At 51.5% G+C, this 24,993-nt stretch overlaps 1 protein-coding gene across 7 annotated transcripts in view; it reads left to right on the top strand.

The window, feature by feature from the left end:
- Ntng2 (netrin G2) overlaps positions 1–24,993 on the top strand; it is a 58,148-nt gene that overhangs the window by 12,308 nt on the left and 20,847 nt on the right. For all 7 annotated transcript variants that reach the window (XM_029474607.1, XM_021153814.2, XM_029474608.1 and 4 more), the window contains exon 3: positions 12,899–13,542. In XM_029474607.1, coding sequence (XP_029330467.1) covers positions 12,899–13,542 — 644 coding nt within the window. The remainder of the gene's footprint in view (positions 1–12,898; positions 13,543–24,993) is intronic.

The following is a 24,993-nucleotide window of genomic DNA, read 5'->3' as shown; positions in this document are numbered from 1 at the left end:
ACCTGTTCATCCTCTCCATAAAATTGTCACACAGATGAGGGAGGGACACTTAGGGAGGTGGAGACACCCACAGTTGCACAACCAAAGCCAGGATCCCCTCAGAGCTTTGTCCTCTTGCCTCCCCCAAGCCTTCTTCCCCTCATTTATTCACAGGTCTGAATAGCTGTGGTGACCGTGGGCAGTTGTGGGGAGACCTGGCTGTAGGAAGGGGCTGAAATTGAACTCCCACTTGGATAACCAGATCTCAACCCTGGCAGGGGCAGGTGTGTGTCTAGAACCGCCCCTCCCCATGCCTCTATGAGGAAGATCCAGTGTAGTTTGTCTTATATCTCTGGGGACGCTTCAGACCTCCTCAGCCCCCATTCCATCTCCCTCCTGCCACCAGATCATTTGTCCACTTGACTGGAAGCACTGCCCAGGGAAATAAGTGGAAATTAACCAAGACCCTGTACATCCCCGCCACCAGGCACACTGATGGCTGCCGGGCAAAGGTGAAGAGGAGGCTGGGAGCGGCATCTGCCGGGGGAGGCTGCAGGTTCTTGCAGAGGGCCCTCCCCTATGGGGGATCACGAGGCAGTAGACAGCAAGAGGGGAGAGGGAGAGTCAGTGGTGCTGGGGAAGGCAAAGTGCCCCCCAATTCAGATCCTTTACTAACACTTATGTGGCTGATACTGTGTTGGGCCAGCTCCTTGGGACAGGTCTTCCCTTTGCAATAGCTGGGCAACATTTCTGCCTTCCCCAAAAGAGGAAGAATAAACAAGGGGATCTGGGTATATACCCCTGAGTCCCCCTGCACTTCTGACTCCCTCCATCCTACTTACTGGTGGACCGAGAGAAACATCCTACTCCCAGACACCAAAGATGACCTAGCAGGACTAAAGGCAAAACCCATTCCTGTCTCAGCAGCAGGAAAGCCTCAGTGGGGGCTCCTGACTTACAGAACCACAAAACCGTCTGAAAGCCTGTAGGGCTGTCTGGAACAGGACCCAGGCATGTATGCAAACACTCATGTATGCACATACAAACACAAGACTGCACACTGTGTGGGCACTTCCCATGTGGGACAGCCAGAGTCACCTGTAAACCCCAGTAGCCAGCGATGCAACTCAAGAGGATCCTGCTTTCCAAGGCTTTAACCTCAGGGAAGTCAGGGTGTGTCTTCTCGCTATCTAACCATTGTGATTCCACACCCTACAACTCATTAGAGCCCCACTTAGTGCCTAGTGTTTACTAAGCAGTTAACATAAACTAATTCAACTGAATCTATACAGGTAGGATATTTTAAATATCATAAATATGAGCAATCTTAAATATGAGCAATCTTGGAGTCAGAGAGGTTAAGTCACTTGCCCAAGCTCACACAGCTTCTAGCATACTGGGCTGTAGATCTCAGTGTCTGCCCAAGTTCTGTGGCTGAAGGGAGTCTCTCTGATTATCTCAGAAGGAAAGGAAGCTAGAGGTAGCTGTCATCTCTCTCTCTCTCTCTCTCTCTCTCTCTCTCTCTCTCTCTCTCTGTGTGTGTGTGTGTGTGTGTGTGTGTGTGTGTGTGTGTTGAGTGTGTGTTGAGCAGAGTCCCCATCAGCCCTGGAGGAAGGAGGCTGAGGAGGAGTGATGCTGTGTTTTCCCGCCCACTGCTCTTTGAGCTGAGATGGAGCCTGCTAATCCACTTATTTGATAACTCGCTTGCTCCGCGTCTATTTGGAAGCATGCAATCTCCCACGCACCAGCTCAAGCGAAAGCGAGGTGGCTTTGCTTAGAGGAACCTGATCTGCCTTTCTGGGGATGGAGTGGTGAAACTATACCCACCAATGGACAGTAATGGACCTAAAAATAGAGGGAGCAGGGAGAAGCAGGGGGCGGGGAATGGTTCCGGGTCTGACTGTCTAGCACTGGGCAATCCTGCCTGCCTGCTCACCTGAGCTCCCAAGTGCTTGGGATGCTCTCACCTGGAGAAAGTATGGAATAGGGATGGTGAGGAGACAGAAGGTCCTACTGATGTCTCTGCCCGCCTCAAGTTGGGAAGCCATCCCGCCATCTGAGGTCTGCAGGCAGTAGTTTTGCCCTCGGCACTCTAGAACTTCCTGAGTAGTCGTTAGCTGTCCATTGCCTAGGAAAACCCCGAGATCTGTGCTGTGCTGTGGCTGTGGGTATCCCCAGGCCCTCCACTGTGGGGTGAGCCAGAGGGTCTTCCACCAACCATCTCGTCGCCCCAAACCCAGTTGCATGCATAGGTCTACCTTTGACTGGGGTATTAGCTGCTTTTCTTTTTGCGGTGACAAAATAACTGAAGAAAAAATCTATTTGGGATCACAGTTTGGGGGTACAGTCTTCATGGTTAGGGAATCATAGTGGCAGGAGTGAGAAATGGCTGCTCACACCACCCCATAGTCAGGAGCACAGAGAGAGGAACACTGATGCTCAGGTCACTGGTCCACTCTGCAGCTGGGACCAATGCGCACAGCCTAGTTGATGAGAACAAAGGGCTTCCTTCTTCGGTTAAACCTCCCCGAAAAGAGACATGCTCAAAAATGTATCTCCTGGGGGACTTCAAATCCTCTTAAATCCATGATAAAGATTAACTCTTACAGTTGTTTAGTTGGTTGGGTGATTAATTGGTTTATTGGTTAGCTGGTTGGCTGGTTGATTAGTTGACAAATTGGTTTATTGGTTAGCTGGTTGGCTGGTTGCTTAGCTGGTTTGCTGATTGGTTGGCTATCTGGTTATTTAGTTCATTGGTTAGGTTCCTGCCCCACTACCAGAGAAGATCTCTGAACCTAAGACCCATGAACATCGTATCCCTTCCTTTTCTCTGATGCTGCTTCCGCAGAGTGACATTCGAAGGACTGACAATAGCTGATGAACGCGTAGAAGAATAAATCTTCACCTGTAGCCCAGACTCACCCTGACCTGAGGCTGCACCTACAGAGTCTGCAGCTGCCCGGCTGTGTCCCACCTTGTCTCTTAACTCCCCAAAGAGAAGTAGGAGACCACCAATGGCCCTCTGCAGGGACCATCCCAATCTGTTTGGGTGCTCTGCCACACCTAGCCTAAGACTTTTTTCTAGCTGCTGAGGTCCCCCGAGAGGGGTCCCACCGAAGAGGCTCTCGCTCTGCAGCCGTAAGTCCATTGCATGTGCCATCCTCTGTCCTGTCTTCTCAGAGCACCCTGAGGAGGTCACAAAACTTGCTGTTAACCAAAGATGTCATTCTGTGACACTGTGGTCAAGTGTACAAATAGGCAGCTGGGACAGAGCCAGGGAGGTGTCCTCAGGGAGGGGTCAGGGAAGTGCATAGCGAGGGATCAGAGACCTGCCACTGGGTGGCGCCCTCAGATAGAAGTGCCACGGTCTGAGAGAAGACGTGGGAAAGCTGGTGAGATGGCTGGGGAACATGGTGAAATGGCTCTGTCAGCAAAGACTTGACAAGGAAACTAAGGACTTGAATGGATCCTGGAACTCCCTCACAAAGGCCAGCACTTGTAAGGTGCCAGTGGTCACTTTACACAGGGTGCCTGGTGTCAGCTAGAGGATAAAGGAAGCCAAGGGGCTGGTGGTGTCCCCTGTGGGAACAGGACAGGGGCTGGGACAGAGTTACCAGTTAGTTAGTGGTGATTAGGTACGTTGCCCCTGTGGGTGCCTTTGACTGTCTGTGTCTGTCCCAGGCCCCAGCCCTATTGCCCTAGTTTTCAGCAAGCAAGCTCAGGACAGCTGCCACCAGCAAGCAGAATGACCAGGGCTCTCACGGCCCCAGAGCTGTCTGGAGGGACCATTCTACCCTGCCCTCACTCCACCCACCCTGTGCTGGAATCCTCACAGCCTGCCTTTCCCCCTGGTGATGAAATATTCATGTCAGCAGAGTAGGTCCTCTCTGGGAAGGCTGCCTGAGTCTAGCTTACGCCTTGCACAAGCTTTTAAAGAACGGGAGCTTTTCCTACCCTCTAAGCATTTTCTAAGTCTCCAATCAATAATCCACTTTACCAGAGGCTTCCTCTTCTCCAAGCCTACCTTCCTCCCATTCCTCCCTCTTCCTCCCTTTCCTCCCTTTCCTCCCTCTTCCTCCCTCTTCCTCCCTTTCCTCCCTCTTCCTCCCTCTTCCTCCCTCTTCCTCCCTTTCCTCCCTCTTCTTCCCTCTTCTTCCCTCTTCCTCCCTCTTCCTCCCTTTCCTCCCTTTCCTCTCTCTTCCTCCCTCTTCCTCCCTTTCCTCCCTTTCCTCCCTCTTCCTCCCTCTTCCTCCCTCTTTCTCCCTTTCCTCCCTCTTCTTCCCTCTTCCTCCCTTTCCTCCCTTTCCTCTCTCTTCCTCCCTTTCCTCCCTTTCCTCCCTTTCCTCCCTCTTCCTCCCTTTCCTCCCTCTTCCTCCCTCTTCCTCCCTCTTCCTCCCTCTTCCTCCCTTTCCTCCCTCTTCCTCCCTCTTCCTCCCTTTCCTCCCTTTCCTCCCTTTCTTCCCTCTTCCTCCCTCTTCCTCCCTTTCCTCCTCCCATCCCTTTTCCTCTTCTTTCATTTACTTGTTTAAAAAAAATATCTCAAGTTACTCAGGTGCTGAGTGTAGCCCCTAACGGGGAATTCGGTGGGTAGGAGGGCAAACCACCCCAAGTGTGAGCTCAGGGATGAGGCGTGCAGATGCCATAGGTGGGAAAGGAGCGAAAGGGAACCCCTGGAGCCTGGGGAGATCCTGGCGAAGAAGGAGGCAGGCTCGGATCTGGGTTTGTATCCGTTGGTAAACAGGTTGCCTGAGATGCACACGGCCCTGGGGTTCAATCTCCAACACCGCATGGACTGGCCGTGCTGATACACACCTGTCATCCTGGCTCTCAAAAGCAGAGGCCAGAGGAGCAGGAGTCAAAGGTCAACCAGAACTATGTAGGGTGTTTGAGGCCAGCTGGGATATGCAAGACTCTCTCAAAGAAAACAGCAGGAGGGGTCAAGCTTGGTCTCATGAGGCCCCTCTCTCACCTTCTTCTAATGCACTGGAAAATTCTGATAGCATCAATGAGAGAAAATAGGACCACAAAAGGTCCTGGGACAGGCACCATGGAGCATGTGCAAGATAGACAGACAGTCTCTCTGAACAGAGCAATCCAATCAGGCCTGCCCTTTTGTAGTAGTGAGCACCCAGTGTCTAGATGTATGCAAATGTAGAGGACCATCCTCTTCCGAGTCAGGGGCTCACATGTGTCTGCTTAGTAGGTGGTACACGGAGGGCCTGGAATGCATTCATTGCATGTGGGGGCCGTACGGCTGGGTGCCAGGCACGCTTCAGAACTGGGAAAGAGTTTCCCACCCCAAACATTCCTGGAAGTCTGGCTGTGGGAAGAATTCACATATGCCCAGGGCAAAGCAGAATGGAGCCTTTTTTTTTTCTTTTAAAGACAATTTTAAGTTCTTGGAGAGATTAACCCTCATGTAGTCACTGCCTTGACAGAACTCACCCGCACTCCCTGTGACTGCTCTGTTGATGGAGGAAGCCAGCCATGCCAGGCTGTGTCCCTGTAGGCAGGGCAAGTCTGAACAGGGTCTAGCTCTCCACCCTGAGCCAGCAGACCATCTCCTGGGTGTCTCAGCCACATGCACAGCCCTGTGTCCTGAGGCACTCTGAAGGGCTGTTGGGGATGAGAAAGATGAAAAAATTGCTAAAGCCAACAACCTCAAGCAGACAGAAATCTTAGGGTTGGCATCTCCTCAGCTGCTGCTTGTGCCCACAGCCCGACCTGGACACGACTCTCATGCACACATCGTCATAAAAGTCCCTGCTTGGTTGTTGAGTGGCTCTACATAAAGCCATTGCTGGGTGGTGTCTTAAGGTGAGGCTTGCTGGTCCCTGCTTTCCTGGGCTTTTACTCTTGCACATAGAAGGTTCTAGGAGGACAAAGGTGGGCAGGTTTGAAATGAAAGGCCTCCAGTTGCCTTCTTCCAAAGCTTCCCTGCACGGTGAAGGACCAAGAAGTGCTTTTGCTGACTTGGGCTCAAGCCAGAACAGGCTTGGAAGGTGGCCTGAGACTCTGGGTCCAAAATAGACCTCTGCCTTGGACATGGTTGCTAAGGCTGGGCCTGGGGCAAGAGGATAATTACTAAGACTCTCTGCGGATGGCACTCTGCGGATGGCACTCTGCGGATGGCACTCTGCTGGGATAAAGAGTTGAGTATCAGGTCCAGAATGGACGGCTTGTCCTCCCTGCCTGCAGAATTGAGGGAACATGGGAGAATTGTCCCTACAGAATAAGTCTCCCTGGACGACTGTCACTCTGGGTTTCTGCTGATTCGTGAGAGAGAAGCAGGTGACCTTGCTGTTGACTGGGGCAGAGGAAGAAGATGGGATAAATCAATGAACCCGCAGAAGGATACGGAGAGCTAGCCAGAGAGAGGAGCTCAGAGAGGGAGGAGGGAGGCAGGGAGTCAGGGCAATCCGAATTAGGACCAGCAGCGAACACCATCTCCGTTTCCGTCTTGTTAATAATTCATTGCCACTGCAACTTTTCTTACCAAGAAATAGGAAATAATTTGTTAGGGCGAATTCCCCCAGCACTTGGCTTTCTCCCTGCCTCGGGGGAGGAGGCCATGGCTCTGTTCCCTTCCTTCCATGTAGGGGGTGGGGGTGGGGGGGTGGAGGGAGTGAGGAATGTGAAACTTTGGGATAAGAATGCACAGTCGCCTGGCTGCTCCCACTGTCAGTTCCTGAGTAGGGAGGTTAAGTATAGAGCCAGGCTCAACCCAAGATTACATGGCACTGCCGCTGGGGAAAGGCACCCAGGAAGTCAGCATGCTTATTGCCTTCCAGCCTGGCCAGGCCAGGACAGTTTCTCCCCAAGTCCAAGGAGAAGGGAAAGGCTGACTTGACTGTCTTTGGGTTCTCTGCCTCCCCCTTACTCCACCCCTAAATCCCAAGTGTTGTAAGAATAGTATTTGGTGTTGTATCCCCTCATCTCCTCATCTCAGCACCCCATACCCTGGGTTACTCCTTGGGAGTCTCCCGCCTCCCACCTGGAGATACACAGAAAGTGTCTCCAACCCCCACCTGAGGCTGACAGCTTGGCAGCCAAGTTCAAAAAGAGTCTGTCAGCTGCTGAACGGTTCAGGGCCTGCCCACACACCCAGTGGCAAAAACACGGGTTGTCTGCCTCTTGGGTGTGGGGGGTGTGGCACGGGCTGGGGGTGGCTGTGTCTTTTCCCTCTTGGGTAAATGGCAGATTCCTGACTTGTCTGAGCTGGGTATTGAGCACTGAAAAATCTGACCCCTTGAAAGCAAACATCTTGGGACAGGTGCATACATGGTGGGCCAGGAATGGACATCTTGCCTACTACATCCAGCATCCCTGAATGTACATTACACAGACTCTCATCTTGTGGTATACAGACAGGGTCTCACTGTGTAATCCTGGCTGGCCTGGGATCCCCTGTGTAGACGAGGTAGGCCTCAAAGCCTTTTCCTCACCCACTCTGTGTTCCTGAGACCCATACAAAAGCAAAGAGGCTGAAGAGATAACTCCGGGTTTACAAGCACCAACTGATTTTCCTGAAGATTCAGGTTTGATTCTCAGCACCACATCGCGGCTCACAAGCATCTGTAACTCGAGTTAAAGGGTGTTGATATCTTCTTCTGGCTTCCATGGACATCAGTGCATGTGCATGGTCCACAGACATATATGTAGTCAAAACATCCATACATATAAACAAACTAAGGATTGTAAAGGAAAGCTCAGGAAGTGTGGGTAAGGGTTAGAACCCTGCATGGTGTACACTAGTCCCTGAGCTCATCCTCAGAACCAGGAAGAAGGAGAGGAGGAAGGAAGGAAGGAAGGAAGGAAGGAAGGAAGGAAGGAAGGAAGGAAGGAAGGAAGGAAGGAAGAGGAAGGGAGAAAGTAAGAAAAACAGACTAAGAAGAGAGTTGTGTTTAGTTTAGGTCTTATGTGACATATGTGCCTTCATAAAGACTAGGAGAGGGTGAACCTGTGTGTTCTTAAAATAATTTAAAGTTTTATTTATTTACTATTTTACTATTAGTGTGTGTGTGTGTGTGAGATGGGGGTGGGCATATGTTCTGCAGTGAGCTTGGAGGAGTATATCCTGGAGGCTCTCTCCTTACGCCCTCCTGTGGGTTGTGGAGCTTAAAATCCGCTCAGCAGTCTTGCACGGCAAATGCCTTCTTATGCTGCTGTTCCTTGTGTGAGTGAGAGGATGACGCCACGGCACACCTTGAACACAGGCTGCTTATGACCCCAGAGGCCTATGAAGAGCTTCACGTGGCTGACCGTCCCCAGATGAGGGGTGCTCTGCTGGATGACGGGTCACTTTCTGTTCCATTATGCTTTTGACCCGGAGCTTGCCCACCACGTTTACCACCAGGGCTCCAACTCCTGCCCTGGAAATAACAGAGGAGCAAAATCGCTAGAGACGAAAGTGTCCAAATGTGCCACAAAACAGTCTCTCTGCAGACTGCCCCATTTAGAGAGTCCTGTCATGCCACCCTACCCCACCCTTATGCCAGTGCTGCTGGTTCAGGGCTGTTGCACTGCCTACCTTCCAGGTGACTTGCTTGGGGTATGTGGAAACAGGAAAACTGCAGCGATGCTGAGCTCAGCCTCCCCAGGATTCTCCAAGGTCAGTCCCATCATATCCAGGGGAAGTGACATTGGGCTGGTATATGCTCAATGACCATAGCAACGGCATCTGCCCCTGGCCCCGCCATCACTGTGATCCTCTGGGCTAGCTGTCACTAAAGCAGTCTGTGTTCAAGGTGGTCTATGTCTGGAGTCCCTGGGTCCTCAGCATCTCCCAGCCTCTACCTTCATCTCCTTCCCACTCCAGCTGACATGCACAAATTGGCTGTGTACATCTGTCACTGCTGTATGGTACCATCTCCCCGATTTCTCATACACAATCTCACAGAACACAGGACAAGGAAATAGAGGCTCAGGAAAGTCATGTGACTTTCTCAAGGTCACAGGGCCTCTCTGAGGAGCTGAGCTAAGTAGGGCTGTTGGACCATAGAACCAGTTTCCTTAATGGCCCCAGACCTAAACAGGGAGCTCTAACCCTTAGTCCAGAGGAGGCCCCTAGAAATTATTTGGGCATTGTACGTGGTGGGTGACTGCAATGGGGGGGTACTAAGGTCTTTTTTGTGTATGTGTGCATGTTTTTGTGTGCATATATGAAGGGAGGCCAGAGGTCAACCTTAAGTGTCATTCCTTAGGCATCACAAATCTTGGTTTTGAGATAGTGTCTCATTTGGTGTATTTCTGAGTTCAAGGCCAGTCTGGTCTACAGAGTGAGTTCCAGGACAGCTAGGGCTACACAGAGAAACCCTGTCTCAAAAAGAAAGACAAAAGAAGAAGAAGAAGAAGAAGAAGAAGAAGAAGAAGAAGAAGAAGAAGAAGAAGAAGAAGAAGGAGGAGGAGGAGGAGGAGGAGGAGGAGGAGGAGGAAAGGAAAGAAGGAAGAGAGGGAGAGAGGGAGAGAGGGAGAGAGGGAGAGAGGGAGAGAAAGAAAGAAAGAAAGAAAGAAAGAAAGAAAGAAAGAAAGAAAGAAAGAAAGAAAGAAAGAAAGAAAGAAAGAAAAAGAAGTTGTCTCATTGGCCTCGAACCAGCCAGTCATGCTCAGCTGCTGGTGAGCCCTGGAGATATTTCTGCCTCAGCCTTGGCCACCAGAGTATTAGAGTTATAAGTGTGCCATCTTGTCTGGCTTTTTTTTCTTTTAAAACTTTTTATTAATTCTTTGTGAATTTTACATCATGTTCCCCAATCCCACTCATCTCCCTGTCCCTCCCCAACAATTTTTTTTTAGAAAAAAGAACAAAACCAAAACTATCTCACCATGGAAGCTGCGATGTGTCACAGTGTGTCACACAGTACACCCTTTTGTGCACACATTTTTACTTGCAAATGTTCATTGCAGGGAATCATTGGTCTGGTTCAGGGCCTCCAGTTTCTGCTACGCTGTCGACACTGGATCCTCACAGGAACTCCTCTTGGATGTCCTGTCATTGCCCTGTGTCATAGAGATCCTGCAGCTTTGGATCTGCAGGACTGGCCCTATACACACTCCGGCAGGTTGTAGATGGGGTAGATGTTGGGTGGGACAGCTCAGAGCCCTGGATCAGGGCCTGGGAGGTAGCTGACTTTGTCAGCCTGCCAGCTCTCCTGCACTTCTCCACCACCTACAGCTTTTCACCACCAGGACCAGCTTGCCAGCATTGCTCCAGCTAGCTCACCCAGGGCCGCAGCCCGCCAGGTCACCTGGCTTTTGAGTCTCCAACTTAAGTCTCTGCAGCAAGCACTTTGCTGACTGAACCATGCCCCAAGAACCTAAGGCTTTGAAAATAAGAGGTGTGTGCACTTGTTTTGTTTTGGGGGTGATAATCATTAAATGGTCAGAGAAACAAGGGCTATTTTTGAAATCTTCAGTGCTTAGCTTGAGTTCCCTTCTGCAAGGTGCCCAAAACTCGTCCAGCGTTGGCTGCCCTTGTCGGGCCACTTCATCTGGCTGTTTTCATTAACGTGTAATCTGCTCCGTAGTCTTGGATACCAGAGACCCAAAAGGCTGGCAAAGCCACCATTGCCTCCTACTGTCCTCAGCTGTCCCACTTGGGTGGGGACAGGGCTGGCTGGAACTCCCAGGGAGGTCTCCCCAGTGTGACATGAAAAGCAAGCCGGGGCCTGAGCACACTCGTGTTCAGAAAGGTTTGGTGAGGACACAGCCCATGCCTCCTTGGTGGTGCAGAACTCTAAGGTTTTGGGGTGGCTGTGCGGGTAAAGAAGCTGGGAGGACTGTGCTGGCAAAACCTTCTCTGCAGCCGACATGAGGCTGGTAAATACACAGGCTCATTCATTAGTGGCTCACCATCTGCTTCCCAGGGGCTGGGGTGGGGGCTGGCAGGGCCCTGCAGGTTGGGCAGCATGGGTCCTTAATCAGGCTGGAGTCCCCAGCCCCTGGCAGAGCCCCATGTATCCATACTCAATGATAGGACCCCTGGAACAGCTGATGGCTTTGAGGAACCGTGTGTCCCCCACCCCCTAGCCCAAGGACCAGTAGCAGGCTGGGGGTAGGTAAGGCAGGGGCTGGGAAAGGATCTAGCAAAAGGTGCTGAGGTGGGGGATGTGTGTGTGTGTGTGACAGGAATATTGACAGTCAATATATGATGGGCAGACATTAATACAATCACCAGGGGACCCGGTGGCCTAGAAAAGGATATGGTTTTCAGAGGTAAGTGAAGTGGGTAAAAAAAAAAAATACAAGTTTGTGGAAGAGGTGTCTCTGAGGACACCCTGGAAAAGCTGCCCCTCCCACTTAGCTCACTGGGATGAACCTGCCAAGAGCTAACATCTCCAGTAAAGGCATCGACTGTCCCACAGGTTCAAGACCAAACTGCTGGAGGTATGATACAACTTCTCTCCATGTGGTGATGTGGACACCTCTGCCTGTGTCTCATGGCCCTTTGTGTGTGTGTGTGTGTGTGTACGTACCCTGGTGTTTTGGTGTGTGTCCTTTTTCTGTCCTTATTCAGGGGCCTTTCCTAGAAGGAGAAGGACCACCAAAGGGCATCCTTCAACTCTGTAAAGACTGTCTCAGAACACAGCCTACTGCCTTTAGAGGTTGCTGAGGGCTAGGCATTGACATATGGATTTGAAGGGACATGACTGAGCCTCAATGCAGGCTCACTACAGAAGAACAAGTGAGTGGGAGAGTGCCCAGCCTGAGTCGGGTTGAACCCCAGCTCTCCCATCCACGTGCAAGCTCTATGAGTGTGTCTGCCACCCACAAGCAGGCATGCCGCCCTGGGCTCCATGTGTCCCCGATGCTACCTGGAGCAGAGCATGGAGGGGTGACCTCCTGGTCAGCCAGCCACAATCTGGTGCTTTCTCCTGATCACTGGGCTTGTCACGGAGCCTGTGGCGGTCAGTCAGACTCTTCCCATTCAGGACTAGGTGTGAGACCAGTCACTGGTGGCCCAGAGTTACCAGTGAAAGTCACAAAAAGCTCCTCCATTTTCACTGTGATTTGTAAGACACTGAGGCAGTGTAGGGCTGGGGAAAGAAAAGAAGCCAGATGATAGGGAGAAAAACAGATGAGGAAGAGAACAGGAAGAGGGAGGATGAGAAAAGAGAGGGGTGAGGTGAGGGCTTTCTTTTCAGAAGTACCTCCACATCCTCTGAGAAGACTTGGCTTGTCTTGCCTACCCTGGGCCTCAGTTTCCCATTCAGCAATGAGGTGCTATACTGGTGAGAAATTCTTGTACCCCAAGGTTTCAGGCCTCACCCATCCTCAGGGACAGGCAGATGGGTGGACATTGACACTGCAGGGAGCCAAGGACAGAGCTATTTTGGTGGGTCAGGGCTTTGTGGGTCCTGTCTCAGTGAAGCCCTAGGCTAGCTGTGCCCAGGTGCCCACAGAGCAGCCCTTAGACTGCCTGCACACCAGCTCTGGCCTGTGGAGGATCAAAGCCCATGGCCAGTGGCTGACTGCAGTGTTGCTGGCTGGGGTGACCAGGGGATGGTGGCAATGTGTCCACCCCCCTCAGGGGCCTCATGGCTCATTAGAGAGTGAGAGGTTTTTAACTCAGAGCCAAGCTACTTTGTCTCTGCACAGGCACCTGAAATATTCATCAAAGTGGCCGTGTGGACTAGGGCACTGTGAGGCTGTCAGTAACAAGGTCTGTTGTTTGTTAATTAATAGGCCTAGCATCTAGGACAGTTATGGGCTTATAGAACATGGAGTAGAAAGTGCAGAGTACCTAAGACCCCCACCTCATTATCTTAATATGCATCTGCTGTCTGTGAGGGACAGGCACTTCACTCCTGCATCCAGGGCTTGCTGATGGCTAACAAATGTCCAGCCTAGCACAGGGCAAGCACATCGCAGGCCCCTCCCACTGACCAGCATCTACTTCCTGACAGACTCCCTTCCTCTACAGGAGAACCCCTACCTGTGCAGTAACGAGTGTGATGCCTCCAATCCCGACCTGGCCCACCCGCCCCGGCTTATGTTTGACAGGGAAGATGAGGGACTGGCCACCTACTGGCAAAGCGTCACGTGGAGTCGCTACCCCAGTCCACTGGAGGCCAACATCACCCTCTCATGGAACAAGAGCGTGGAGTTGACAGACGACGTGGTGATGACTTTTGAGTATGGCCGGCCCACGGTCATGGTCCTCGAGAAGTCCCTGGACAATGGCCGCACCTGGCAGCCATACCAGTTCTATGCAGAGGACTGCATGGAGGCCTTCGGCATGTCTGCCCGCCGTGCCCGAGACATGTCACCCTCCAGCGCCCACCGGGTGCTCTGCACCGAGGAGTACTCACGCTGGGCAGGGTCCAAGAAAGAGAAGCATGTGCGCTTTGAGGTAAGGGACCGCTTTGCCATCTTTGCCGGCCCTGACCTGCGTAACATGGACAACCTGTACACGAGGATGGAGAGCGCCAAGGGCCTCAAGGAGTTCTTCACCTTCACTGACCTGCGCATGCGCCTGCTGCGTCCTGCGCTGGGTGGCACCTACGTGCAGCGAGAGAACCTGTACAAGTACTTCTATGCCATCTCCAATATCGAAGTCATTGGCAGGTAAGGCCCAGGGGCACTGGGATGTCACTCGGGATGTCAGCTGTTTCCTGTAATGTTGTCACCTGGTACCTGGCTGTCTCTAGGAATGTCTGGTTTTGAGGGATATTATATGCTATTTGAGATGCCACCTGGTTCTAGACATGTCACCTGGCTCCTGGGGTGTTATCTAATATCTGGGATATCACCTGGGTACCTAGAGATCACCTCTTTCCTGGGATGTCACCTGGTACCTGAATGTCTCCTGATACCTGCATTGTCTCTTGACTCCTGGAATGTTTATGTCAACCTGGTACCTAGGTTTCACCTTGTTCTCGGATGCCACCAGGCTTCAAGAAGTCACCTGCCTCAGATGTCACCTGGTGCTACATCAAAGGACTGCCTGTGCAGTCAAGATACCCAAGCTTTGCCATAATTGGGGGAACTTGTCTGGGTGTTAAATGTCTGAAAGGGAGGAGGGTTCTGCACCATCCGGGAGCTTGTTCATTAATAGATACCATGCAGGCTTTACAAGAGGTCCTTACTCCCCAGCCACCTGTGGGATGGGGAAGCTGAATCTGCTTCCCTCGGCCTCAGGGTGCTTAGATGAGTCAGATTTGGCAAAGAGCTCACAGCAGTGCCCAGCATGCAATAAATGCTTTAAAAAATATTGAATAAAATGAATGCTAGCCAAAGGAATGGCAGCAGAGGCCTGGAGCAGGCTGGCAGAGGGCAGTGTGAGGCCTGGGGGTGTTGGGGGGGGCTTTGTATGTCTCTCCATCACGGGCTCTGTGCTGCCTAGGGTGTAGCTCCTGACACGGAGAAAAGCCATTAGCTGGCCCATGTGTCTGATTAGGGTGATTTTTCGTTTTGCTATTGTTTTGCTTTTTTTTTTTTTTTTTTTGAGAAATTTATACACACAGACTGTATTTGCAACATCTCCACCCTGTTTACTTACCCCCACATCCCACTTTTAGAAGACACACAACATGCAAAACATGTATTTTCATATTTTGACCAGGATTGCAAAGAAGGGTGTGGAGGAGGGGAGCAAAGAAAGCCTGGAGTCAGTTCCCGCCCTCTGCCTGGAGTGTGATGGCCCAGTGCCGTAGAGTGGAGAATGTTGGGGTGTGCTGGGGTGAGGTGGGGTGGGGTGAGGTGAGGGGGTGGGGTGAGATGGGGGGCACTCTATTGCAGCTGTGCCTGCATTTCCTTCTTGTTGATACTGTATATGAATTCCAGGGATGGAGACAGAGGTGAGCCAGTCAGGAAGTAGAGGCAGGTTCAAAACTGGCAGGTGCACATTTGCAGCCTGTTCTGTATCAGTCTCTGATTTATGGCTCTTACCTACTTGGGACAGGGCATTTCAAATCTGGAGTGTTCTGGAAGCCACTGAAAGATGGCTCCCTCCTACCATTCCCCCTCCAGCCCCCATTATTGTGATAAGACTCAGATTTGGTTCTCAGCATCCATACAGTGACTCACAATCACCCATAACTCCAGTTCTAGGGGATCTGGTGCCCTCTTCCTACCTATGAGAACACATACAGACAGACAGGCAAAGCATTTATATGCATAAAAATAAATAAACCTAAAAAAAGATTTTTAAAAACCCTGACAAGAGCCAGGGGGTGGTGGCGCACGCCTTTAATCCCAGCACTTGGGAGGCAGAGGTAGGCGGATTTCTGAGTTCGAGGCTAGCCTTATCTACAGAGTGAGTTCCAGGACAGCCAGGGCTACACAGAGAAACCCTGTCTCAAAAAACAAACAAACAAACAAACAAAAACCCTGACAAGAGCAGCTTAAGGAAGAAAGGGTTTGCTTTGGTTCAAAGTAGTTCATCATGGTGGAAAGATTAAAGGCAGAGCAGTGCTCCTCAACCCCCCTAATGCTGTCTGTGACCCTTCAATTCAGTTCCTCATGTTGGAGGGGACCACCAACCATAAATTTATTTTCTTTGCTACCTCATAGCTGTATTTTTATACTGTTGTGGCTTTTTATATAAATATCTGTGATTTCCAATAGTCTTAGGTGACTCCTGTGAACGGGTTATTCGACCACCAAGGGGATCACACCCCACAGGTTGAGAGCCAATGCTGTCTGTCTATCATGTCCCAGTTAGGGGCTCATTGCTGAGAGCAATGCATGCAGGCTGCCTCTCTGTCCAGGATCCCAGGCAAGGAGTGGCTGTCACTCATAGTGACATCTCAGGTGACATGAACAATATAATCCCCACAGGTGCTCACGGTGGTGCACACCTTTAATTCCAGAACTCAGAAGGCAGAGGCAGGTGGGTTTCTGTGAGTTTGAGTCCAGCCTTGTCTATGTAGGGAGTTCTATACATAGAGAGACCTTGTCTTTTAAAAAACAAAACAAAAAGATAATTCACACAGGTGATTCTAGACGTTGTCAAGCTGTTGACCTAACACATCAAAGACATCATAGTAGGAAGCACGGGCCCACACATTTTAGCATTGATGTAGCAGCCATGTCACCCCCATCGCTTCTCGGCCTTTTGGCTAAGATCAAGTGTAGCAGCCTCAGGACCCTAGCCTGCTTTCTTTGTCCATTGCTACAAGGGACCCTCATCTCTAGTATATACAAGACTCTGCCTTAGAGGTCTGTGGGCTCCCTCCCATGATGGTGCCAGTCAGGACCAGAATACACCTAGAGCCCCAGCAGGGTAGCAACCATGACTCTTGTAAGCTGGGATTCAAGCCCAACCTCTCCACACTCCTCTCTAGTCCTCTCCTTTCCATCTGTGACAAGACTGGGCCCACTGGGAACCACCATCTCCGTGGAAGGGTGTCAGGGAGGAGAGGTGGCAGGGCAGTTCCAGCACTCTTTTGGCATGCAGCCTTTGTGGGCACAGGGATTCTCTGTCGTGGTGGCAAGAGTGTGGCAATCAATTCACAGAGCAATAAGTACTCTTCAGGTGGCTGCAGTTTAGTTATCGATTAATTAGGTCTAGTTAGGTGGCATGAAGCAAGTGTGTGAGCCAACAGAGGGAGCCCCTGAAGTGTCCAGTGCTCTCAGGCTCTAGGGCTTTCTCACCCCATGGCACCTGCCATCGTTCCCCAACCTGCCAACAAAATAACAACAAATAACCTGCAAGTTGGTATTGAGGGTGAGAGAGCCCAAAAGCCCAGGTGAGAGCATCCAGCAAGCAGCACTTGATCCTGGCCCATGGCGCTCACCCTGCGCTCTCTGCCTGCCTCCTGTTTTCTCAGCTGAGCTAAATGTCAGCCAGCCAGGATCCCAGTCCAGACCAGTCCACGGTCAAGCAAGCCTCACACAGCTTTCTCTAGTGAGGCCCTAGCCTCATGGTCTCCTGGATTCCCATCCTAGCTCTGACTGCATCCCTCAGTGCTGAAGCAATATGGACCACGAGACAATGTCCCCCCCCCTCCTCTCCCAAGTCTAGAGGGCTTTGTTTTGCTGGTGGTCTCATGCTCTGCACTCTGCACGAATCAGCAATTCCATCTCCAAGGAGGGCCCAGATGGCTGGAGGGTGGGGCCAAGAGGCAGAGGCACCTGGTGTGGTCTCTGGGAATAAGGAGCTAATACAGATGGATACAAAGAGGTGTGCTGACAACAGGATTGCACGGGTAGCTAAGAGTGAAATCCATCTACCAGCACCCTGGGGTTCTGCCTCCCTGCCGCCCTGTCTCCAGGGGCCATTCCTGGAAGGCTGAAGGAGGTGGAAGCTATTTTCTTCTGCATGTGGGGGAGCTCAGGTACAGAGTCTGGGCAGGAGAGGCTGGCTGGAAACTGCAGGGAATGTGAGCCAAAAACTGCACTGGAGGAGGGAGATCCTACAGACGCATGGGAGCAGGGACATACAGCCTGTCCCAGCAGCCCAAGCCTCACCCTACATTTCCAGGGGAGCTTTATAGGATAAGGCCCACCAGAAATTGGCTTTCACCTGGCAGGTATCAGAGGGGTCCTTGCAAAGCCCCTCCAGTGAGCTGGGGAGAGGGGAGTCCCCAGGAAGTGAGCTGCCAAGTGGAAACTTGCCTGAGCCTCAGGTTCCTCATCTGCAATATGGAGCCATAGGCATAATCTCCCCAGTGTGCAAGCTGCTGCTGAAGGGATGGTGTTATAGTATGTCCCCTTCCTTCCCTGAGGCGGCAGGGGAGAAAGGAGGCAGGGAAGGGCCAAAAAAAGGGCTGCTGGGGAAGGTGTCCTGCTCACACCCAGGGTCTTAACACCTAGAAAAGGCAAAAGGGTGCCTTTGGGCAAGCAGGGTTTGCAAGTCCAAAGGGCCCCCAAGGCTCAGAAGCACTGGCAGAGAGGGATGGTGTCTTTGTCTTCAGAAGTAATGGGGAAGAGAGAAGCCTGTGGAGAAACGCAGCCAGGCCCTTGCAACCCAGCAGCAAAAGAGAGAAAAGGCACATGGCAGGCACCCCTGTGAATCGCTGGCTCTTTAAGACACCAGCATTGCTTCCCAAAGCCTTTGAATTCCCTGCAGTCCAGCACTGACAGCCCCAGGGCCCCCTTGCAGCTGTGACAGCAGCCACACAGGCCCTTGGCAGGGCTGACACACTGAGGGTTGCTAGCCACCAAGTCTGGGAGTCAAAGGGAAGTGGCGGGCCACCCAGTTCCCACTACCAGGGCTTACCCTGGAAACAGATTTTTCTACCCTCATATACCAGGGGCAGAAAAGGAGTGGGCTCCCTACTCAGCGATCCTAGTGTTGGGTATTGGCTGGGTTCTGTCCTCTTTTGCCCTAGAGGGAGCCAAAACCCTTGAGAAGGAGGAGACCTACTTGATCTCAGGGCCCTCACTGAGCCTGTGGGCAGCTCTCTCTGTCGTCTCTGGGCCACGCCCACCACGGTCTTCTCCTCCCTTGACCCCGCCCCCTCTCTTGCCTCCTGCTTTTTTCATAAACCTCCTGTCCCTATTGATCGCCAGTAACTGGAGATGCAGTCACAGGACAAGAATAGCAATGTCAGAGAGAAGCAAACCTCTGCTGGGGCAGGCAGTGTGGGGGCGGGGAGGGAAGGCATCTTTCCACTCACCCCGTGCCTCTGTCCCCCTTGACTCCCCACTGCAAACTGGGAAGTGAATCCTGGGAGGCTGTGGAGGATGGAACTGACCCTCAGCAATAGTGACCATCACCTACAAAGCAAGTCTCCAAGGCTAGTGCCCCCCCCGACACTTTCTGGGGTTTCCTCATTTAGCCCTGCCCCAGGAAGATCCTTGTCCCATTACATAAATGGGAAACTGAGGTCTAGAGGTTAAGAAATGGATGGAGCTGGGTCTGACAGTACAATACTCAGGAGGCAAAGCAAGTTGATCTCTGAATTCCAGGCTATCGTGGGATACACAGTGAGTTCCAGAACAGTCAGGGCTATGTAGAGAGACTTTGTCTTGAGAGAGAGAGAGAGAGACAGAGACAGAGACAGAGACAGAGACAGAGACAGAGACAGACAGAGAGAAACAGAGACAGAGAGAGAGAGAGAGAGAGAGAGAGAGAGAGAGAGGCTGCATATACCCATCACAGGGCTAAGATAGAGGAAACAGAAACTCATAAGTGTTGGTGAAGACTTAGAACAATCTGCATGGCTGATGAGAAAGGGAATACCCAGCTCTGCTGAGAACAGTATGATGATGCCTGAAAATGTTGAATTAACAGAATTAACATGTGACCCAGCGGTTCTCCATCTGATCCACCAAAAAGAACTTAAAGCAAGGACCTAACAGGTACCTATATACCATGTTACATCAGCAGGTTCACCATAGCCAGTGATGCAAACAGCCCAAGGATGTTTTGGAAAATAGATAAATGCAAGGCAGTCTAGACATGTGGTGGAATATTATTCAGTCTTATAAAAGGAAAGAGCAGTGTGTGGTGGAGAAGCTGTACAGTCCCTGCATTAGGAGATAAAGGAAGGATTCTGAGTTTAAGGTCAACCTGGGCTCTGTAGTGGGACCCTCTCCCTAAATGTGTGTGTGTGTGTGTGTGTGTGTGTGTGTGTGTGTGTGTGTGTGTTGAAATCACAGCTAAGTGATGGTGCACTTGCCTACCACCTGGATTCTATCCTCAGAACCATACAAAAGTGAAAATGGAAAGATGGATGGATGGTGGACAGATGGGTGGATGGATGGTGGATGGATAGATGGGTGAATGGATGGATGAATGGATGGATGGGAGGACATATGGATGCTGAATGTATGATAGATGGGTAAGTGAACAGATGGGTGGATGGGTAGATAAGTAGACAGATGAATAGGTGAGTGGATAGATAGAGAGGTAGGTGGGTGGATAGACAGAGAGGTAGGTGAGTGGATAGATAGAGAGATAGGTGGGTGGATAGATAGAGAGGTAGGTGGGTGGATAGATAGAGAGGTAGGTAGGTGGATAGATAGAGAGGTAGGTGGGTGGATAGATAGAGAGNGTGGATAGATAGAGAGGTAGGTGGGTGGATAGATAGAGAGGTAGGTAGGTGGATAGATAGAGAGGTAGGTGGGTGGATAGATAGAGAGGTAGGTGAGTGGATAGATAGAGAGATAGGTGGGTGGATAGACAGAGAGGTAGGTGGGTGGATAGATAGAGAGGTAGGTGAGTGGATAGATAGAGAGGTAGGTGGGTGGATAGAGAGGTAGGTGAGTGTATAGATAGAGAGATAGGTGGGTGGGTAGATAGCTGTGTATGTAGACAGATGGGTGGGTGGGTAAGTGGCTGGATAGCTGGCCTCCATATTGTACTGTCCAGGTAAAAGTCTGGTATGAGCCGTTAGAACAAGAGAACTAATCTGTCTGTCCTCCTTCCTACCTCTGAAGAATGGAGACAGGAGCTATGAGGTTTAAATGAGTCTGTCCCTAAAGGGAGTGTAGAAGTGCTCAGGCCTCTTGGGAGCAGGAGTCCGAACCAGCCATCATGGGCAACTAGAAGGAGTCCTGGGTTGCAGGGAGCCAAAAGGTTTTCTACCTGCATCTGTGGGCTCTTAGGAGGGCAAAGCATCTGAAGACTCCAAAAGAGCGTGTTCTTAAAGTTTGCATGTGAGGTCTGCTCAGGAAAGGGCCCACATGAAACTCATATTAAAAGACCCCTGGCCCCCAAACCCCTGCCTGTCTCTGGCCAGACAATCTGGTTTCTGTTTTACATCCTTTATTTATTTAGTGCATGCATTTGGTGTGCATGTGGTGTGATAAAAGACCCTGATAAAAAATAGCGTGAAAGAGAAGGGATTTATTTTAGCTCACAGGTCAAGGCTACAGTCCATCATAGTGGGAAGTCAACAGAAACTTGGTCACATGACACCATAGTCAGGAAGCAGAGAAAGATGAGTGTGTGCTCCTTATGTAGTCCAAAATTCCTGCCCAAAGTGGTCCTGCCTGCAATCAAGACGGGTCTTCTCCCATTAGCGATAATCCCTCCCGGGCATCCTCAAAGCTATTGCTAGCCTTGAGAATTGTCCAGGTGCAGGAGGCTCTAAGGGCTCAAGGACTCGGTGACAGTGGTTGAGATGTGGTGAGGGGGCACAAGAGGGAAGTGTAGCAGGCAGAGCTGGGTGGCAGAGGTCCCTGTAGCTAAAGGGAGCAGTGGTTTTAGTCTGAGGAAAGGTGAGGTGGGGCTGTGAGAAGGCCTGGCCTGGCCTCCAATCTTAGTGACAAAAGCAAAGAAAGACTCAGAGAGCATGTGAGACCAAGCCCCATGGCAGCCATGATGATGATGATGTCTGACGATGGAAGGTAGTCATGGAGTGGATGGAAAGAGTTAGTGGGAGTGAGCTGCGGAGGGCTTCTCACTCCTGGGTTTCTGACTTGAGGGGCCGTGTGGATGGGGATTTTTAACTAGTCAAACAGGGACAGCTGAAGGAAGAAGTTCCTGAAGGGAATTTTAGAAACATATGTGTGCACATATCTGTGCGTCTGTGCATGTGTGTGCACATGTGTGGGAAGGAGACCTTCAATCTAGGGAAGGATCTTCCTGGGGAAGGCAAAACACAAAGGAGGTAGTTACGGGTCCCAGAGAGAAGTGGCCCAAGATGGATTCCCTCTCTGAGAACCTGAAGGTTAGCTCATGTTGGTGCAGACTGTGCTGGGTTCAAGGGAAGCAGTCACTGCAGCTGCAGGGACTGTCATCTGAGCATGGGAGGCTTTGTCTGGCTTCCTAATGGGTAACAAGATTTATCAGTGGGACTGCAGAGGTGATGTATATCAGGCACTTAATAGAAAAGGGCTTGCACAGAAGCCCAAATTTGATTTAGCCAATTAACTCAATTGCCGGCCATCCGCTCCAGGAGGAGCTGCAGCCCACATCTGTCCCCATTACCTTGGCATCACTCAGCCTGTCTGCTCACTGCGGCCCCTCAGCCTGCAGTGTAACGTCCCCCTCCTCCACAGGTGTTCAAGTCTTGATTGACAGTGCTCTTTGGACCCAGTCGCAGGTCCCCCCAGCCCTGAGACTTCTGTCTAGCTGGTTCGCTTCAGCTCGCTGTGGTCATGGTCACAGATGTATTAATGCCCTACTGGCCGCGTGGGTCCTTCAGCTTCTCTCCTGACTTTTCTCTTGCTTTAAGTCCAGATGGCCTGTCCCCAATATCACAGATCCCACCAAAGATGCAAACTTCCCACCCACCAGTGGCCCAAGGCCACAGATTATGGGTCTCATTAGCCTGGGTTCAAACTGGGACAGTGGTGGGAATTAACACAACCTTGAGGCCTACCTGGCCCTCCACCCAGCCACACCCCTGCCTCCTATAGACCTCAGAAAAAAAGTGTCCTGATGGCCACTCTTCCTTCATCCCTCAGAGCCGTCACCTAGCCAGCCAGCGTAGAGTTGGAACCTGCCCTATGATAACCAAAGGCCCATCAAAAATTTCCCCAGCTGGGCAGTGGTGGCGCACGCCTTAAATCCCAGCACTTAGGAGGCAGAGGCAGGCGGATTTCTGAGTTCGCTATTCAGAGAAACCCTGTCTTGAAAAACCAAAAAGAAAAAAGAAAAAAAAAAAGATTTTCCCCAAATAGAAGAGGAATGTTCCTCTCGGTGAGAGAGGAAGGCACTGCCTGCTGCCTTAAAGCACTAGCTTTGCTTCCAACTTTGTTATCCTCAGGGTTAGAACCCGTAACTGTGGCCTTGCCTGGCCTCCTGTGTGACAACATGTGGCCATTTGGGGAGAGAGCTAGTTTTGGGGACCACTTATGCAGAACCCTTTCTGCAGTGAGTTGCTTCAGGAGAAGACAGGATGAACACCCCCACCCTGCTTCCCACACAGGCACCCCATTCGGGAGATGTATGATCCCCTTGGGGCTCAGTCTTTGTGAGGAGCCAGACCTGGGTCTCCATCCTGCCTACCTCCAGCACCCCTTGTTCTGTGCTCACCCAAACTCCCTGCAGCCTCCTCTTTGCCCCAAGGAGCAGGTGACATCACTCACTGGCTTGGGAGCTGACCTACATTTTGCAGCCCTCCCGTCTGGGAGTCGCTCCAACACCCGCTTCTCTTGCCCAGAGGAGAGAAGGGCCGGCTCACGATTTTTGTGACATACTGGTGCCAGGCTGAGGCCCAGATGGTGCCCCTACTGGTAACTCCTGGGCATCGCCTGCCCCTCCCTGCTGGGCAGGGCACGCTCAGGCCTGGCACAGACCAGAGCCCCCGTGGTCCTCCATGTGGCTGTCAGACACCCAGCTGGGCCTGCCACGTGTCCTGAGAGCTAGGCTTGTCTGGTGTGTGCCTTCCCTGGGAGGTGAACCTGGCCCTGTCTTGGAAATGTTATGTTCTCCAGGGGCTGACTCGGGACCTGTCAGCTCCAGAGAAAAGACGAGGAAGGCAAGAGCACAGACACCCTGCAGTCTATGGGAGTCATCAGGGCTAGGTCTAGCAGGTGAGTGGGTGTACCCTACAGGAAGCTGAGGGGGTGGGGGGCACAGGTCAGAGCAGAGGGCAAGTCTTGGCCACATGGTAAGCAAGGGTGGCAGGTGAAAAACAGAACATCTCAGGTTCGAGCTTTAGAGGAATAGAAATAGTGCTTAGTCTCTGGCACGCAATTATGTGAACAGAAAGCATTCATTATTTATGTAAAATTCAAATACAACCTGGAATCCTGCATTTTTGTTGTTTTTAACACAGAATCCTCCTGTGTTGCTGAGGCTGGCTTCAAACCTTTGACTGAAGCCACCCTCTTGCCTCTTGGATAGCAAGGAGACCAGGCATGCCTCACAGCTCACAGCCAGCAACCAGCATCTTCATTTGCTGTGTGGTCTTCCCAGAGGCTTGGGGCTCCATATGGAAGTGATTTCAAGAGATTAGAAGCTATGTCCTCCACCCTATAGGGAGACCCTAGAGGCCTCAAGCCAGTCACATCTGCTTTGAGGTCTGACTGGCCACTGAGACATGGGGCTGTCCCTTGGGGCCACCGGGAAAGACTGGAAAGTACAGCTTTCTCACCCCACTGACCTTTGTGCTTGTTGGCTGTCAACCATAACAAATGTTACTTCCTGAACCCAACTATCTCCATAGACCTGCCTATCTTCTCCCATGGTAAGAGCCTGCTGCTAGGGCCACAGACCACCGGCTACCCAGACACTGGCCACCATGTTTGCACAGCACTGGGGCCTCTCCTCCCTCTCCACTCCCACCCTCCTCCCTCTCCACTCCCACCCTCCTCCCTCTCCTGGGTAGCCAGGCAGTATGTTAGGCACTTAGGAAAATTTAATGACAAGACTGAAAATCCAAGGTCTGATCCAACCACTCCTTTCATAACCGAGACCCAGAGAAGTAACTCTTCAAGGTCACACAGCAAAGGTCACACAGCCCAAGGTCTGGGCCAGAAGATAGTTGCTGCATCAGCATCAAGAGAGTGGCCCTCCTCCCCCTAACCCCTGCCATCCTAGTGGTGAGGACGGGTATGGCTGGCCCACCCCCACTGTCCCTTTCCTCATGATTAAATAATTTATTCTGATGGCTGAGCGGAGAAGAACTTAGTAGAAGGGAAGGCAGCCTGGGCCAAAGTTTTCTGGTGAACTGGTTTTCAAGGTCAGACACGGTGAAGAGACCCTTGGGAGAAAAGATTCCTCCATAAAGGAGAACCATGTGAACCAAGACCGGGAACCAGGGGCCACCGGCAGGGTCTGGACAAGAGCCCTGCCTGGAGGTCCTGCTCAGAGAAGCCAGGCCTCACAACTCCTCCACAGCCCTCTGCTGCCCCCCAGAGACCTGAGTGCTGGCCTTGACCTATGGAGTCCCTGCCTTCTCACACAGGAGTGGGGCCTTGTGGGTATTCTCCGGATTTGGTTAATAATGCAGGTGCTGGTGGGTAGCAAGGCTTCGAGTTACTCACATGCTTGCTTATTTATTTTCCTTACGTCATCTCCCAAGGGTCTCCTAGATTAGAAAAGGAAAATCATAGGACAAAGGCCTGAGCTGGGGGAAGAATGTGTCTGTGACTGTGTCTGTGTCTGTGTCTGTGTCTGTGTCTGTGTCTGTGTCTGTGTCTGTGTCTGTGTCTGTGTCTGTGTGTGTGTCTGTG

This window comes from Mus caroli, chromosome 2, assembly GCF_900094665.2.
Source record: "Mus caroli chromosome 2, CAROLI_EIJ_v1.1, whole genome shotgun sequence".
Lineage (NCBI taxonomy): Eukaryota > Metazoa > Chordata > Mammalia > Rodentia > Muridae > Mus > Mus caroli.
The sequence above is the reverse complement of the archived record's forward strand: the minus strand, read 5'-3'. Positions and strand labels throughout refer to the sequence as shown.